This window comes from Otolemur garnettii, unplaced genomic scaffold (genome assembly GCF_000181295.1).
Source record: "Otolemur garnettii isolate 467f Iridium unplaced genomic scaffold, OtoGar3 scaffold00209, whole genome shotgun sequence".
Lineage (NCBI taxonomy): Eukaryota > Metazoa > Chordata > Mammalia > Primates > Galagidae > Otolemur > Otolemur garnettii.
In genome coordinates, this window is record NW_003852604.1 from 1,127,884 (window position 1) to 1,141,870 (window position 13,987).

Genomic DNA, 13,987 nt, shown 5'->3' on the forward strand with positions numbered 1-13,987 from the left:
ATATATGAAGAGGATGGATCTCAGTTCAAATATTCTTACCACCATAAAACCAATGATCCAATCAACCACTCAAAACAACAAAAAAGAAAACCCATAAAAGAAGACAGGGAAAATTTTGGTTAGGTACATAATATACACTGATTGTGGTGATGGTATTATGAGTATATAGACATATATATATATGTATTATGAGTATATATATTTTTTCAAAGTCATCAAATGGTATATATAAAATTAGTGCAATTTTCAGTATATCAATTATACCACACTAATGCTTAAGAATGTGCTTTTGGATTTTCGAAAAGCAGGCCCTTCAGCCCAGGAGTACCATTTACAAGGTTTTGAATGTGCTATAATACCTAAAAGGAAAATAAAAAGATCTTCTGTAGAGAAACCTGGGACATCCAGCTCAATAAAGGAATGGTCAGGGTAGTGCTCTACCTGCACCCAGCCTGGGCTCACTCCTGGCACTCAGCTGGGTCCTCTCAAGGGTCTGCCACATATGGTGCCCTCCAAGGAGAACTTCACTATTAGAGACGGTCAAGGAAGGAACTTGTTGGTTGCATGACCATTCTCATGGGCTTCAGGAGACCCTGCCAATTTCCTTTGTCCCAGAAAATAATGAAGTGTTCTGGCAGTAGAAGAAGGAATGCCACAGCCCTTCTGGACAATGCAAGTTGACAGGTATTACAAATGGCATGATCTGGAGTGCCAAGAAGGAGCCTGTATCTCTCTTAAATTTCCACTTTTTGTTTCCAATTCCCTTGCTTGAAATTAGTCCGTATGACCTTTTTTTGGAAACTGTAGGATATAATAGAAAGAACTACCATCAGCTAACTACCATCAGGCAGCTGTGTGTCCTTCCATAAAAGAATTCCCTTGCTGTCTTCCTCAGTGTCTCCATCTGCCACATGGGGGTAAAGAGTTGATTATGAGAGATCTGAGTCCTTCTGAAGGCTGAGATTTTATCTACTTGAGCTTTAACACTATTAAAAAGATAAGTTATTTAAGAAGGGACCTCATATTAAATGTTGCCACTCACTTTCTTCAGAAGAAGACAGTCTCAGAGCTCTCTCTGAACATGGATTGGGATGGGGATGAGCGCTGGGGAACCCAACAAGTGGGAAGTACGGAAATGGTGGGAGATGAACTTTCTACACTTGACATTGGCCTGAAAAGGTCAGACATAAAGCTTGGAAAACCACCAAACAACCATTGTCTTCCCAAGGCCTGGTGGTTGAAAGACAAGAGGTAAGTACAAACTGTTGGGGTGCCAGTGGTGGATCTGCTTTTAGCTCTCAAGTACAGAAAAGGCCCCTCTGCACTATTCTCTGAAGCACAGGGGCAGTGGGAATTTCTCTGATTCTCCTTACTTCAGTGTCGTGAAAATCTTATTTTGTTGTGACCCCAGAACAGTATTCCTTCTATCTTGGAAATGTTCCATTGTGTAACCATGTGGATCATGCAAGTATTTCCGTCTCCCTGTATATCGCATCTTTCTGGTCTTCCCTGATTGACCACTAATCAGTGTTGCGTCAGTCTTATTACTCCATACCTTGGGCAAATAACATCTGAGGTCTTTCTTAGGAATATTTTTTTCTTTTAATTTGGCATCAGAAAAAGTGATCTTCACCTGCTTTGTGGTGGACAAGCCAGGACAAGTGAAGCGTGGAAACGGCCAGTGGGCATTTTTTTTCTTTCTTCCACAAAGTAGATTTAGGAAGGAAATAAAGCTGATGTTTAGAAATTATATGGACAATAGAAAAATTTCTTGTGTCTTAGGAGTTGATGGTCACAATTTTTCCTGAGACTTGCACCCTTTTCTGTATCTTCATAGTCTGGAGAATTAATTTGGAGATTCTTATAGTGAATTCATCTGTGCATTCAAACCATGTTATGGGCTGGGCTTCTCTGTTACTTACAAATACTAAGTTCTTGCTAAGAAACCTAGTGATTATAAGTTGCTCCCTCTTCAGTGTCTTATTTTCCACATCTGTATGATGAGAAGTTGGACTAGATTCCAACGTTCTTTATGGTTCCAAAGTTCACATGTGGAGGTTCTTAGAAAATTTTAAGAAATCTCATAAGGGAAACAATGAAAGAAATTCGTCAGGACTGCATACCTCTGAGAGGATTGGAGGATAGGAAAGGCAGATAGGCATAGGCCTGAATCAAGATCATCTTTATTTAGGGCCTTTTCTGTACTTGAGAGCAATAAGGGGCCACTGGGTAAAGTGTTGGCAACCAGTTTGATTAATTGCTTGAATAGATTCAACCATAAAAAGGTGGGAACTCTGCATCTTTTGTATTTATCTGGATGGAGTTGAAACACATTCTTCTTAGTGAAGTATCACAAGAATGGAAAAGCAAGTGTCCAATGTACTCAATACTACTATGAAACCAGTAGAAAAACAACTATATACCCACATGAGAGAAAAACACAAGTCTATTCAAGTGGTGGGGGGAACGGAGATGCGGGAAAGGGGAAAGAGAAGGAGGGAGGGAGATTGGCAAGCTTTCACCTAACGTGCACAATGTAGGGTATAAGCACATCCTCTGGATGAAGGGCTCAACTACAACTTGAACTTTACCTTAGAAATGCAAATGATGTAACCTAATCATTTATACACCCATATTAATCTGAAGTTAAAAAGAAAGTTTATAGACTAGGAATCAAATGGACTGATACAACCATCAACTGTCTTCCTGTTTGAGGGCCTCCACCTATTTGCCTGTGATTTGGAAAGGCTGTGTCATTTGACCTCTAATGTCCCCTTTGGTCCCAGTATCTTATGAAAATGTATAAAAATTCTGCAGTTCCAGAATATGTAAAGTAAGGGCAGGGATACCAATGATGAATTGAAAGGGAACATTTGCAGCAGGATAAGCCCTTCCAAAATCCTTCTAAAGGAAATTTATAGGCACTAGGTGTTCCTCAGCCTCAAATTGGCAAGAGGTCTATCCAAGTCTAGATGGGGGAAGATGGATTCCAGGGTAAGAGCTAAAGATATGTCCTTTAGACATCCTTCTTAGCATCCACTCCAGCCCACAAGTCATGACTTTGGGCAAGTCATGAGACATCTAAATAGTTCAAGAAAAGAGCTTTTTGGGATAAGAAAGGGTTATCTCTTGCAGTCAACTCAGATCTGGTCTTCTCTTTATCCAGTCAACTACAGCCATAAAGGTGAAGCTATATGGGGGTAGGGTGGCTGCTCAGTCCACCCCTTCACGGTGACTGTGAATGATTCCTCACAGCCTCAGAAAGAGCAAGGGCCTGACCATGTGTCCCAAGCATTTTCTATCACAATCGACTCATTCTGCAACTGAAGTCCCATCTTTAAGTCAAGTTTTCCTCTCTTTAAAAGGCTAAAAGGAAAACACAGACATAGAAGGAAGAATCCCTCAATTATTCCCAGACATTGAGGTTAGAGACACCCCCATTTTGCGTGTTGCAATATCGTGTAGGAGCCAGGCTTCCACTTACTGTGGGACTGTTGGTGGTCCACTTCAACTCTCTATGCCTAAACTTCCTCATGTCCTAAAAATGGAGATAATAGTACCTAACTCATAGGATTATTGCATGGATTAAATGAGCTAACATATGCCTCTATCTGTATCATCTCTGTCGTCTGTCATCTGTCCATCTTAGAGGAAAGAGTTGGCATACAGCATGCAGCCAAAGTAGCCTTCACTATCATTATCCTGTTGGATTTCCTTTCCAAATGTTGGTTACATATGTAGGTCTTAAAACAAAAAATTCTCTAGACCTCTTTTACTTTAATTTTTTAGGCCCTATATATGACGTTTTGATCTGCACCCTTTAAAAGTTCATTTTGCTTCTCTTCTGGGGCTGGTCAAATGATGATTGAACCATCTTAATAATCATGCTGATAGTATATTTAGAAAATTGTCTAGAAATTTTAATTGACAAATAATAATTTTGTATGCACAGTTTTGGGGGGGCACAATGTTATATTTTGATCTGTGGCTACATTGCAGAAAGATTCTATCAACCTAACAAAATGAACCAGAGGTATAAAATCCAGCCATAGCTTTCTGAAAGTGAGGTCTGATGGCCTCAGTGGCCTGTTTCACTTGGATGTCTAGGGGTGCAGTTGGGTCACTATCGTTTGTAAAGTAGAACTACAGGGGCTTAGCCAGTGGGCACTCTTCACAACTGAAGGGAGAGTCTTTCTTTAAAGGAAAAGATGATTTCCACTTCCATAGGTGCTGAGGGATCTATTTGGAAGGATGCTGTTTCCCCCAGACTCCTTAATTCCTTTTCCAGTAGGATCTATTGCTCTTGGGGGAGCCGGTCTGACAGACTTAAAGGAGCCAGATCCTTAGATGAATCATTAGGAGATGCTGTTTCCTAGAATAATTACTACTTTGTTGTCTGGTATTTGGACATTTCTATGCCTCTTTAGTGCTATACTGCCTAAGGAGCATCCTTCCCTGGGAACTCTAGTTTTGTGGGATGCTAATGAAAAAGAGGTTCTGTGGCCAAATTCTTTAGGGAAATGGTGGGTCAAGGAAAGCTGATGAGGTTTTCCAATTATAAGACTTTGTACACAGATCCTTTAATATGCTGAGAGGCAGTAAGATTTCCCATGTGAGGAATAGAGTATGCAGTAATCTCTAAACTTATGAGAAAAGCAAATCTATTTTCCTCCCTAGAATGTCTCCCTTAGACACCTGGGAAAATGTAGGGATTTGCAAAGTAGGAGTCTTCCGGTAGTGGTTCCCCAACCTTGCTGCACGTTGTAATTACCTAGGAATTAGAAAAAAGCACTGGTGTCTGGCTGCTACTCTCAGACATTCTGATTTGATTGTTAAGGGATATAAGCTGGGCCTTGGGATTTTAAGTTTCCCAGGTGATTCTAATGTGTGATGAAGTTTGAGACTCCTTGCCCTCGTGTCTTCCTGTTTGGTGCCATCTTCTGAATAAACTCAGTCCACAGAGCACTGGCTTTGTTCAAGTCATTGTTTTATCATCCAGAAGCTTCATAGTCCTCTCTGTATCTTGAATTTTTTTAATTTATAGGCAAACATCAAACTCATCCTGCCTCAGCTCCCTTGTGAGGAAGGAAGGAATTTGTGGAACTGGGAGGAAAAGCATGCTCTCCAACAACCTATCTTTATTATTCCACTTTAGTTTGTGGTCAAGCGGGGCTAGAGCTCCTGAGAATGCTTCCCAAGGCATTGTCCCTACAATTTTTGGAGATTAACCATATCAGAAGGACCTGGGATACCTGTTAACTATGTAGACGTCTGCTCTCACAGCAGACATACTGCATCTGAATCCATGGAGTTGGAGCACTCATATTCACAGTTTATTTTTTTATTTTTATTTATTTTTTTTGAAGGACAGTAGGTATACTTAATTTTTTTAAAACTGTGTATTAAATCAGGCTTGGCGCCTGTGGTGCAGTGGTTATGGCACCAGCCACATACACTGAGGCTGGCAGGTTCGAACCCGGCCTAGGCCAGCTAAACAACAATGAGAACTGCAACAAAAAAATAGCCGGGCATTGTGGTGGGTGCCTGTAATCCTGGCAACTTGGGAGGCTGAGGCAGGGGAATTGCTTAAGCCCAAGAGTTTGAGGTTGCTGTGAGCTGTAACACCATGACAGTCTACTGAGGGTGACATAGTGAAACTCTGTCTCAAAAAAAAAGAATTCTTTATTAAATGTTAACTGTGTACATCAATGCATTTATGAGGTGCAATGTGCTGATTTGATATAAAATGTGGAATGCTTCCATCTTACTGATTAACATAACCATCTCCTCGCTTACTTATTTGTTGTGGTAAGACATTCATACTCAATTCTTAATAGTTTAGAAATGCATCATTGCATTATGCACATTAGGTTAGGTTCCCCCCAAATACGCTCCCTCCTCCCAGCCTCCCTTGTCCCTTTTGTCTCCTCCCTCTCCCTCTTCCCTCCTTCTTTCTGGACTATAGTTATGTTTTACCATTCCTATGAATGTGTAGGTGAATATATACTGATTTCATAGTAGTATTGAATACATTGGAGACTTTTTTTCCATTCTTGAGATACTTTACTAAGAAGAATATTCTCCAGTTCCATCCAGGTAAACATAAAAGACATGAAATCTCCATCTTTTTTATGGCTGCATATTCCAAAGTGTACATATACCACAATTTGTTGATCCATTCATGGGTTGATGGGCACTTGGGCTGCTTCCATGACTTGGCAATTATGAATTGGGCTGCAATACCCCATGTCAAGTAGGTTTTATCCCAGGGTTACAAGATTGGGTCAATGTACATAAATCCATAAATATACAAAGACCACACGATTCTCCCAATTGATGCAGAAAAAGCTTTTGATAATATCCAGCACCTTTTTTTGATCAGAAAACTCAAGAAAATAGGCTTAGAAGGGTCATTTCTGAAACTGATAGAAGCCATATATGGCAAATCCACAGCCAATATCATACTGAATGGAGTAAAATCAAAAACATTTCCACTCACATATGGAACTAGGTAAGGATGCCCATTGTCTCCACTGCTATTCAGCATAGTAATGGAAGTTCTAGCCATCACAATCAGGCAAGAGAAGGGGATCAAAGTATTCAAATGGGGTCAGAGGAGATCAAACTCTCACTCTTTGCAGATGATATGATCCTATACCTGGAAAATCCCAGGGACTCATCTATGAAACTCTTAGAAGTGATCAAGGAATACAGCAGTATCTCAGGATACAAGATCAATACTTACAAATCAGTAGCTTTTGTATATGCCAACAACAGTCAAACTGAAAATATAATCAAGGACTCTATTCCTTTTACAGTAGTGCCAAGGAAGATGAAATATCTGGGAATTTATCTAACAAAGGACATAAAAGATCTGTATAAAAGAGAATCATATTCACATTTTAAACAAATTCCCTGGGTCATTCTATGTACACTGGAGTTTGAGAACCAGTGCTCTGGTGCAGGGGTTGGTCATCATCAAGAATTTTCTTGGTTTGCCTGATGGAAGTGTGTTCACACTTCCTACACGTAGCCTACACCTGCCTACACCTACACTAACATCTTTTTTTTTGACTTTCCACCTGCACCATTCTCTGTTTCTGCCAAATGGTGAAATTTCAAAATTACCAATCACAGCATGTCTTGGCTATGGGGAGCAAAAGCTTGTGCTTATAAAACAGCCCTTTTTTTTGGGGATCAGGTCATAGCTGGATAGGGTGGCACTGGGTATGACCCCGACAGAATTCCCCGCTGAGATATAGGCAAACTTCTAAGCAATACATTCCTTCTGGTATGAGGAAAGCAGAAGGCAAGGCTAGAAACCAGGTCCATTGGAGCCTGCTGAGGGATGGTAGGATGTGCGGTGGGGCTTTGGATGTTTGAAATTAAAGAAAAAACTTCAAAGATATTAGATTCTTTGTTAGGAAATTGCATAGAGATAAATCACCTCCCCTTGGGGAGTCACCACAGAAACCAATTAGGGCATGATGCTAGGGCGGTGACTATAAGAAGCACTACCAGCAAAGCCTAGTGTTAAATTGGGAGCTCTGGGAAAGAGAGAGAGGCTGGTCCCCTATTATCTGGGGCTGAGCCTGAAAAAAAAAAAACCCAGGAAGCCTTAGTGTCAGGGATGTATGGCTTTGTCAAGTGAGGGAGGAAAGGGACTACTTACTAAAAGTGAAAATAAGACAGAGAGGTACTAGACACAACCCCATACCAACCAGGTTGCTATGGTTATGGATGCACGCTGCATTGCTGTTGATTGAAAAGGAACAAAGACAAGGTAATTAAAGCCTGGAGAGGAAAAATGACTTCCCCAGGTCCATACATATAGTATGCATGAATTAGAACTGAGGTGTCCTCAGGATTGGCAGGTCACAGGCAGAGAAAACATTAACAAAAAAGGAGGGCACTAACAAAGTGGAATTCAGGTTAGGATGGTTCATGCCCAGCTCGTGACTTCCAGAGATCTCATTTCTTTTCTCTGTTATTATCTCTGACAGATCAGCTCAGCACTGGCTTAGCTGCTGGTACATCAGGTACTCTGGTGCTATCAAAGCCCTTCTTTATAGCCTCATTCTAGGACTCTACTGAAGAATCCCAGATCCATTAACCCAGATTCCTCCAACAGTGCTCAGACAACATTAGACTGTAGAAATATTTCTGCTTCCTTCTGTTTTCAAATTTGGATGCTGTTATTATTATTTTTTTAAGTCAAATGACTGCATTTACATGTATCAGGGACTTTGAGAACAGCCAAACAATGCTTTGAGAGCTTGGTCAGGTGCCTGAAGGAGCTTATGATTATTGCTCTTTCAATTCCAATGTTAATTCCAGTGTGTGTGCATGCGTGTGTGTCTGTTTGTGTGTATGTGTGTGCACACCCTTTATAAGACAGCCAACTCTAATTAGGATCACAGCTGTTTGTTAAACATGTGTGCTGTTAAACTGAGAATTGAAAGATTCTTGTGAGCAGAACCCGTTGCTCATTGCTAATGGATTCTTTCAGATTCATACTCTTTTGTTGATGGAATATAAATTTTCCTTCTTTAAAACTTTCATTTAAGAATTTAAATAGCCACCTTCTGTGTGTGGAGTGCTTTTAGAGTTCCAATGTGCTTTTTCATATGTTTTGATCCATGCATTAACCTTATCTCACAAGCAGGGCAGATATGACAGTTCCTTTTTGGGAGAGGAAATTGAGGTTCAGAGAGGTTAAGTGCCTCCGTGTAGGATCAAACAGCTAATTGGGGACAGAGTTGCAAATAGAAGAGCTGACCTGTAAGCCAGAGAACTACTTGCTGTCTGTTCTTTTTGTAATAGAAGCATTGACCACTTTTTATCTTATATGGCAATGAGCTCTGTAGGGGATATTTATATCCACCCGAGGCTGCAACGTTTGTTGAAGTCAAGCCCCTACCTCACAGACACTCAGGGCAAAGCGTCTTTAACTTGAAATCACCTGAACGTCTCTTGAGGGGTCGGTCATATGCCTGTTGTCTTAACCGTCGCAGGTAGCTGCCGAATGGATGGCTGTGAGGAATTACACCACGGTGACCGAGTTCTTCCTCATCGCGTTCACAGAGCGCCCTGAGTGGGAGCTTCCTCTCTTCCTGCCGTTTCTGGGTTTCTACCTTGCCACCCTGTTGGGGAACGCGGGGATGATCCTCCTGATCCGCAGGGACCGCCGGCTCCACACCCCCATGTACTTCTTCCTCAGCCACCTGTCGCTCACGGATATCTGCTACTCCTCGGTCATCGTCCCCCAGCTGCTGGCCGTGCTGTGGGAACACGGCGTGGCCGTCTCCTGGGCTCGCTGCGCCGCTCAGTTCTTCCTCTTCACCTTCTTTGCTTCCATCGACTGCTACCTCTTGGCGATCATGGCCTACGACCGCTATGTGGCTGTGTGCAGACCTCTGCTCTATGTCACCATCGTGTCGGAGAAGGCCGGCTCCGGTCTAGTGGCCGGGGCTTACACGGCTGGTTTCTCCAGCGCCTTCATTCGAACCGTCACCGCCTTCACTCTCTCCTTTTGTGGAAACAATGAGATCAACTTCATCTTCTGCGACCTGCCTCCTCTGCTGAAACTCACGTGTGGGGACAGCTTCACCCAGGAGGTGGTGATCATCGTGTTCGCGGTTTTTGTCATGCCTGCTTGCATCTTGGTGATCCTGGTGTCCTACGAGTTCATCATCGTGGCCATTCTGCGCATCCGCTCCGCTGGAGGCCGGGCCAAGACCTTCTCCACCTGCGCCTCCCACCTCACGGCTGTGGCTCTCTTCTTTGGCACCCTCATCTTCATGTACCTGCGGGATAACGCGGGCCAGTCCTCGGAGGGAGACCGAGTGGTGTCTGTGCTTACACAGTGGTGACCCCAATGCTGAACCCCCTCATTTACAGCCTGAGGAATAAGGAGGTGAAGGAGGCTGTCGTGAAATCCCTGAGCTGGCCAAGGGCTTCTGGGAGGCCTTAGATGAATCCTTATAAAATAAGTCATTCTTTACTTTCTCTATCCGTTCCATCTTTCCTCAAATACCACCTTCTTGGGGAGGGTTTCCTGGACAACTTCACTTAAAATGCACCAGAATTCCCCACCCCCACTTTCTGATTTATTATTCTATGTAATGATTATCACCTGACAAACTAGATGTTTCTTTTCTTTTTTTATTAAGTCATAAACACATAGATCATGTATATATTAATGCATTTATGGGGTACAATGTGCTGATTTAAAATAGAATTTGGAATGCTTACATCAAACTACTTCATATAGCCTTCACCTTATTTACTTAATTATTGTGTTAAGACATTTATACTCTATGCTTAATAGATTTGACATGTACCTGTTCAATATGTACCATAGGTGTGGTCTGACCGTTTACCCTCCCTCCATTAAACCTCCCCCCTCTTCTCCCCTCCCCATCCTCTTCCCTCCTTCATCCTGGGCTATAGTTGTTATTCATTTTTCATATGAAAGTGTGATTGATCATAAATTGGTTTCATAATAGTACTGAGTACATTGGATACGCAGTATCCCCCCATTCTTGAGATACTTTACTAAGTAGAATATGTACCAGCTCCATCCATGTACACATAAAAGAGGTAAAGTCTCCATCTTTTTTGAAGGCTGCATGTGTGTTTGAGCAACCTGACAGCAAGCATTTTTATCTGTGAGTTTCATTTCTATGCACCCAGTCCCCAGCAAAACACCTAGAGGCCTGGGGTAAACATTCCTTGAGTGAGTGAATGAATCTGCCTTTAAGTTTCAGCTTCGTCAGTGCTTAGTTTTCTCATCTGCCAGAGGTGTTTACCTACTTTACAGAACTACAGTTTTGAAGACCCAGTGCATGGAGGTGCAGGAACCACGTCTGTCTTACTCAGTTGTCTCTGCTGAACCCAGCACATGACCTGGCACAAACAAACGCTTGCTAAGTAAAGCAAAAACATCAGGAATATTATGAAGCTATCTGCAAACCTGGCTGCATCAAATCCCTTTGACTCAAAGGGATTTTCCAAATCTCATCGTTTATTTTTTATTCTTTGTTTGCCTTCTTATTCATTCTGTGGGTTTTTAATAATCAGAAGAAAAATTGTGGTAATAACAGTAGCAACTAATATTTATTGTGCATTATTATCTTCCAGGAATTATGGTTCACTTTGTTATAAGAATTGATTTAATTTGCTGGATATCCTGGTGAGGCAGGTTCTATTATCTGCTTTATAGGTAGATGAGGCACTTCGGGCTTACACGGCATGAATAATTTTCTCAAGGTCAGTAAGCAAGTGGTCGAGTGGGGCTTTGACTTAGAGGTCTGAGCTCTTATCTGACACATAAGCTGTCTCTAGCTGTGATCTACCGCCTCTTGCATATAAGCACTCACTCTGGAATTTATTGTTATTGCAGGTTTCTTCTCCCTTTTATCTGGTGAAGAAAAGGCAAAAGTTCAGTCTGGGAAGGTAGATGGCAGTTAACAACACTCCTTTTATAGCCCTGAAGTGCTAGTATTGTAAAATGCCCATCTGTGTGTGTGTGTGTGTGTGTGTGTGTGTGTGTGCGCGTGCATGTGTAGTTGTGGATGAGAAAGTAAAGGTGTAGATAAAACAAACAGCAACTTCTACTACAAAGAAATAAAAATTAAAAAGCAAACAAACAACAACTTCTGAACTCTAAGGAACTTTCATGTTAAGAACATATGATAAATATTCTAGAAAAGACTTGGCCAGGTGTGGTTAGAAAAAGATACAGGAAAATGGACACTGGTGGATGTGAGATTTGGGTTTGTTGTGCCTGAAAATCCCCCCAAGTGGCCCCAGCAGACAAATCTGAGACACACTCTGATGTAAAAAGCACAAGGTGAGCTTTATTCAGGCCTGGGAAGCCCGGGCCTGGACTCTCCTGGTGTACACACCGAGGAAGAGCCCCGAACCTGGGGTGTGTGAGGTTTTTATGGGGTACAGAAAGCAAGAGGGGAAGAAGGGTACCAGTACACTTTTGATTGGTGGTTGGTGATTTCATTAGTAAAGGAGGATTTGCATTGGTGGTTGATGATTTCACTAGTAAAGGAGAATTTGGATTGGTACAGGTGAGGAGTGGGGGGTCTCTTAACCAGGGGCTAGAGTTGGTGCAGCCTGATTAGGTGGCTGGAGGGAAATACCTGTATTTCAAGGTAATAGAAACTTATTGTTTATTATGGCAGCTGTTTGCCTAAGGTGACTCAGTTTATGGTTCACAATGGCTGTGGAACCAGGGGTGGGGGAGGCAGCAGGGAGTGGCCCTGCAGGTTTTACTGGCAGAGGTTAGGGTGAAGGGCTAGGAATGGAGCTTATGCAGTAAACAGCTAGGAATGGGGCTTGTGCAGTAAACAGTTAGGAATGGGGCTTGTGCAGTAAACAACAAAAAGGAGCTAGTCTGGCCCTCTCAGGTTCACACATCAGCTTGTGTTTGTGTCTTTGCAGAAATCACATGAAATCTACAGTTTTTCAAACATTAACTGCCACAGAAATATTCCCCTAACATGTTGGCTTCTGTGGTGGGCATTAGACGTAATTGGATAATTTGCTGACAAATCCTGAGTTCTCTCCACAACACAATTACGTCTGTGACTTTGTTTCAGAATATGGCTTCAGATTAATTAGTGCTTTTTTGGGGGGGGGCTGGGGTGGGGTTTGAACGCGCCACCTCCGGTATATGGGGCTGGCACCCTACTCCTTTGAGCCACAGGCACTGCACATTAATTAGTGCTTTTGAGCCTACTTCTGATCCATGAAATGATAGTTACTGAGCACTTCCTCTGGGCCAGGCTTTAAATGACTCATGTTTGTTCTCATAACAACTTGGGGCATTTAGAGAATGGGAAGGCATTTGGTAGGGTTTTGTTTTTTTTTTTTAAATAAACATTAACTAGTGCTATTGCCCAGGCTCCACGGCCTTGTGAGTAGTGAGAGGCAGAGGAAGTTATAGCTGCTCTGTGGGCCTCTTTATTTCAGAACTATCTGAAATAGTCTGTCATGGCCCAGATTAGTTTTACCAGACACTTCCAGAAGTGGAAAGTTCACTAATAATTTTTTAACTTAACTCTGAAGCTAATGCGACATTCACCGTATGCTGGATACTATGCTAGAAGCTTTACGTGAATCATTTATTTTAGTTCTCTTAACAACTTTAATGGAATGTAATTATTGATCTCCATTTAGCAAAACAAACTAACAAAAAAACCTCCCAAGACCCAGAGAGATTACATCATTTGCCCAAAAGAGGTAGCAAGAAAATAGCAGACAGGGGAGGTTCTGTCCTAAGATCTCTCTTACTCCGAAGTGCATACTCTTAACTGGCATCTGCCCTATCTCCTCTTCCTTCTCCTTCTCCCAGGGCCCAGTTCTTTTTATTTTACTTTATTTTTATGTTTTTGAAACAGAGTCTCACTTTGTCACCCTGGATAGAGTGCTGTGGTGTCATAGCTCATAGCAACCTCAAAGTTTTGGGCTCAAGTGATCCTCTTGGCTCAACTTCCTGAGTACCTGGGACTACAGGTACCCACCAGACACCTAGCTATTTTTAGAGATAGGGTCCTGCTCTTGCTCAGGCTGGTCTTGAACTCATGAGCTCAGGCAATCCACCTGCTCATCCTCCCAGAGTGCTAGAATTACAAGCATGAGACACCATGCCCAGCCTAATTCTTTTTTTTTTTTTTTTTTAATTATTGGCGATTCCTTGAGGGTACACAGAACCAGGTTACTTTGATTGCTTTTGTTAGATAAGGACCCTCTTATAATTGTGCCCTGCCCCCCAAAGGTGTACCACACCCCTGTCCAATTCTTAAAAAATTTTTTGTAAATGTTTTTATTATTTTTAAAAAATTTCAGTTGATTCAGGGAGTACAAGGTTGAATTCTGTTACATGTTCTGCCTGTATATGGTATAGAGGTGAAGTGTGGGCTTTTAGTGTGCCCATTGACCAAATACTGTACATTATACCCAATAGGTAATT

The 13,987-nt window shown here is 42.0% G+C and overlaps 1 protein-coding gene across 1 annotated transcript; it reads left to right on the top strand.

Annotated features, from left to right (window-relative positions):
* The first annotated feature begins 9,029 nt into the window (after positions 1–9,029).
* Positions 9,030–9,872, top strand: LOC100941412 (olfactory receptor 9Q2). The gene has a single exon (XM_012812441.1). The coding sequence runs from the start codon at positions 9,030–9,032 to the stop codon at positions 9,870–9,872; it is 843 nt and encodes a 280-aa protein (XP_012667895.1).
* The last annotated feature ends 4,115 nt before the right edge of the window (positions 9,873–13,987 follow it).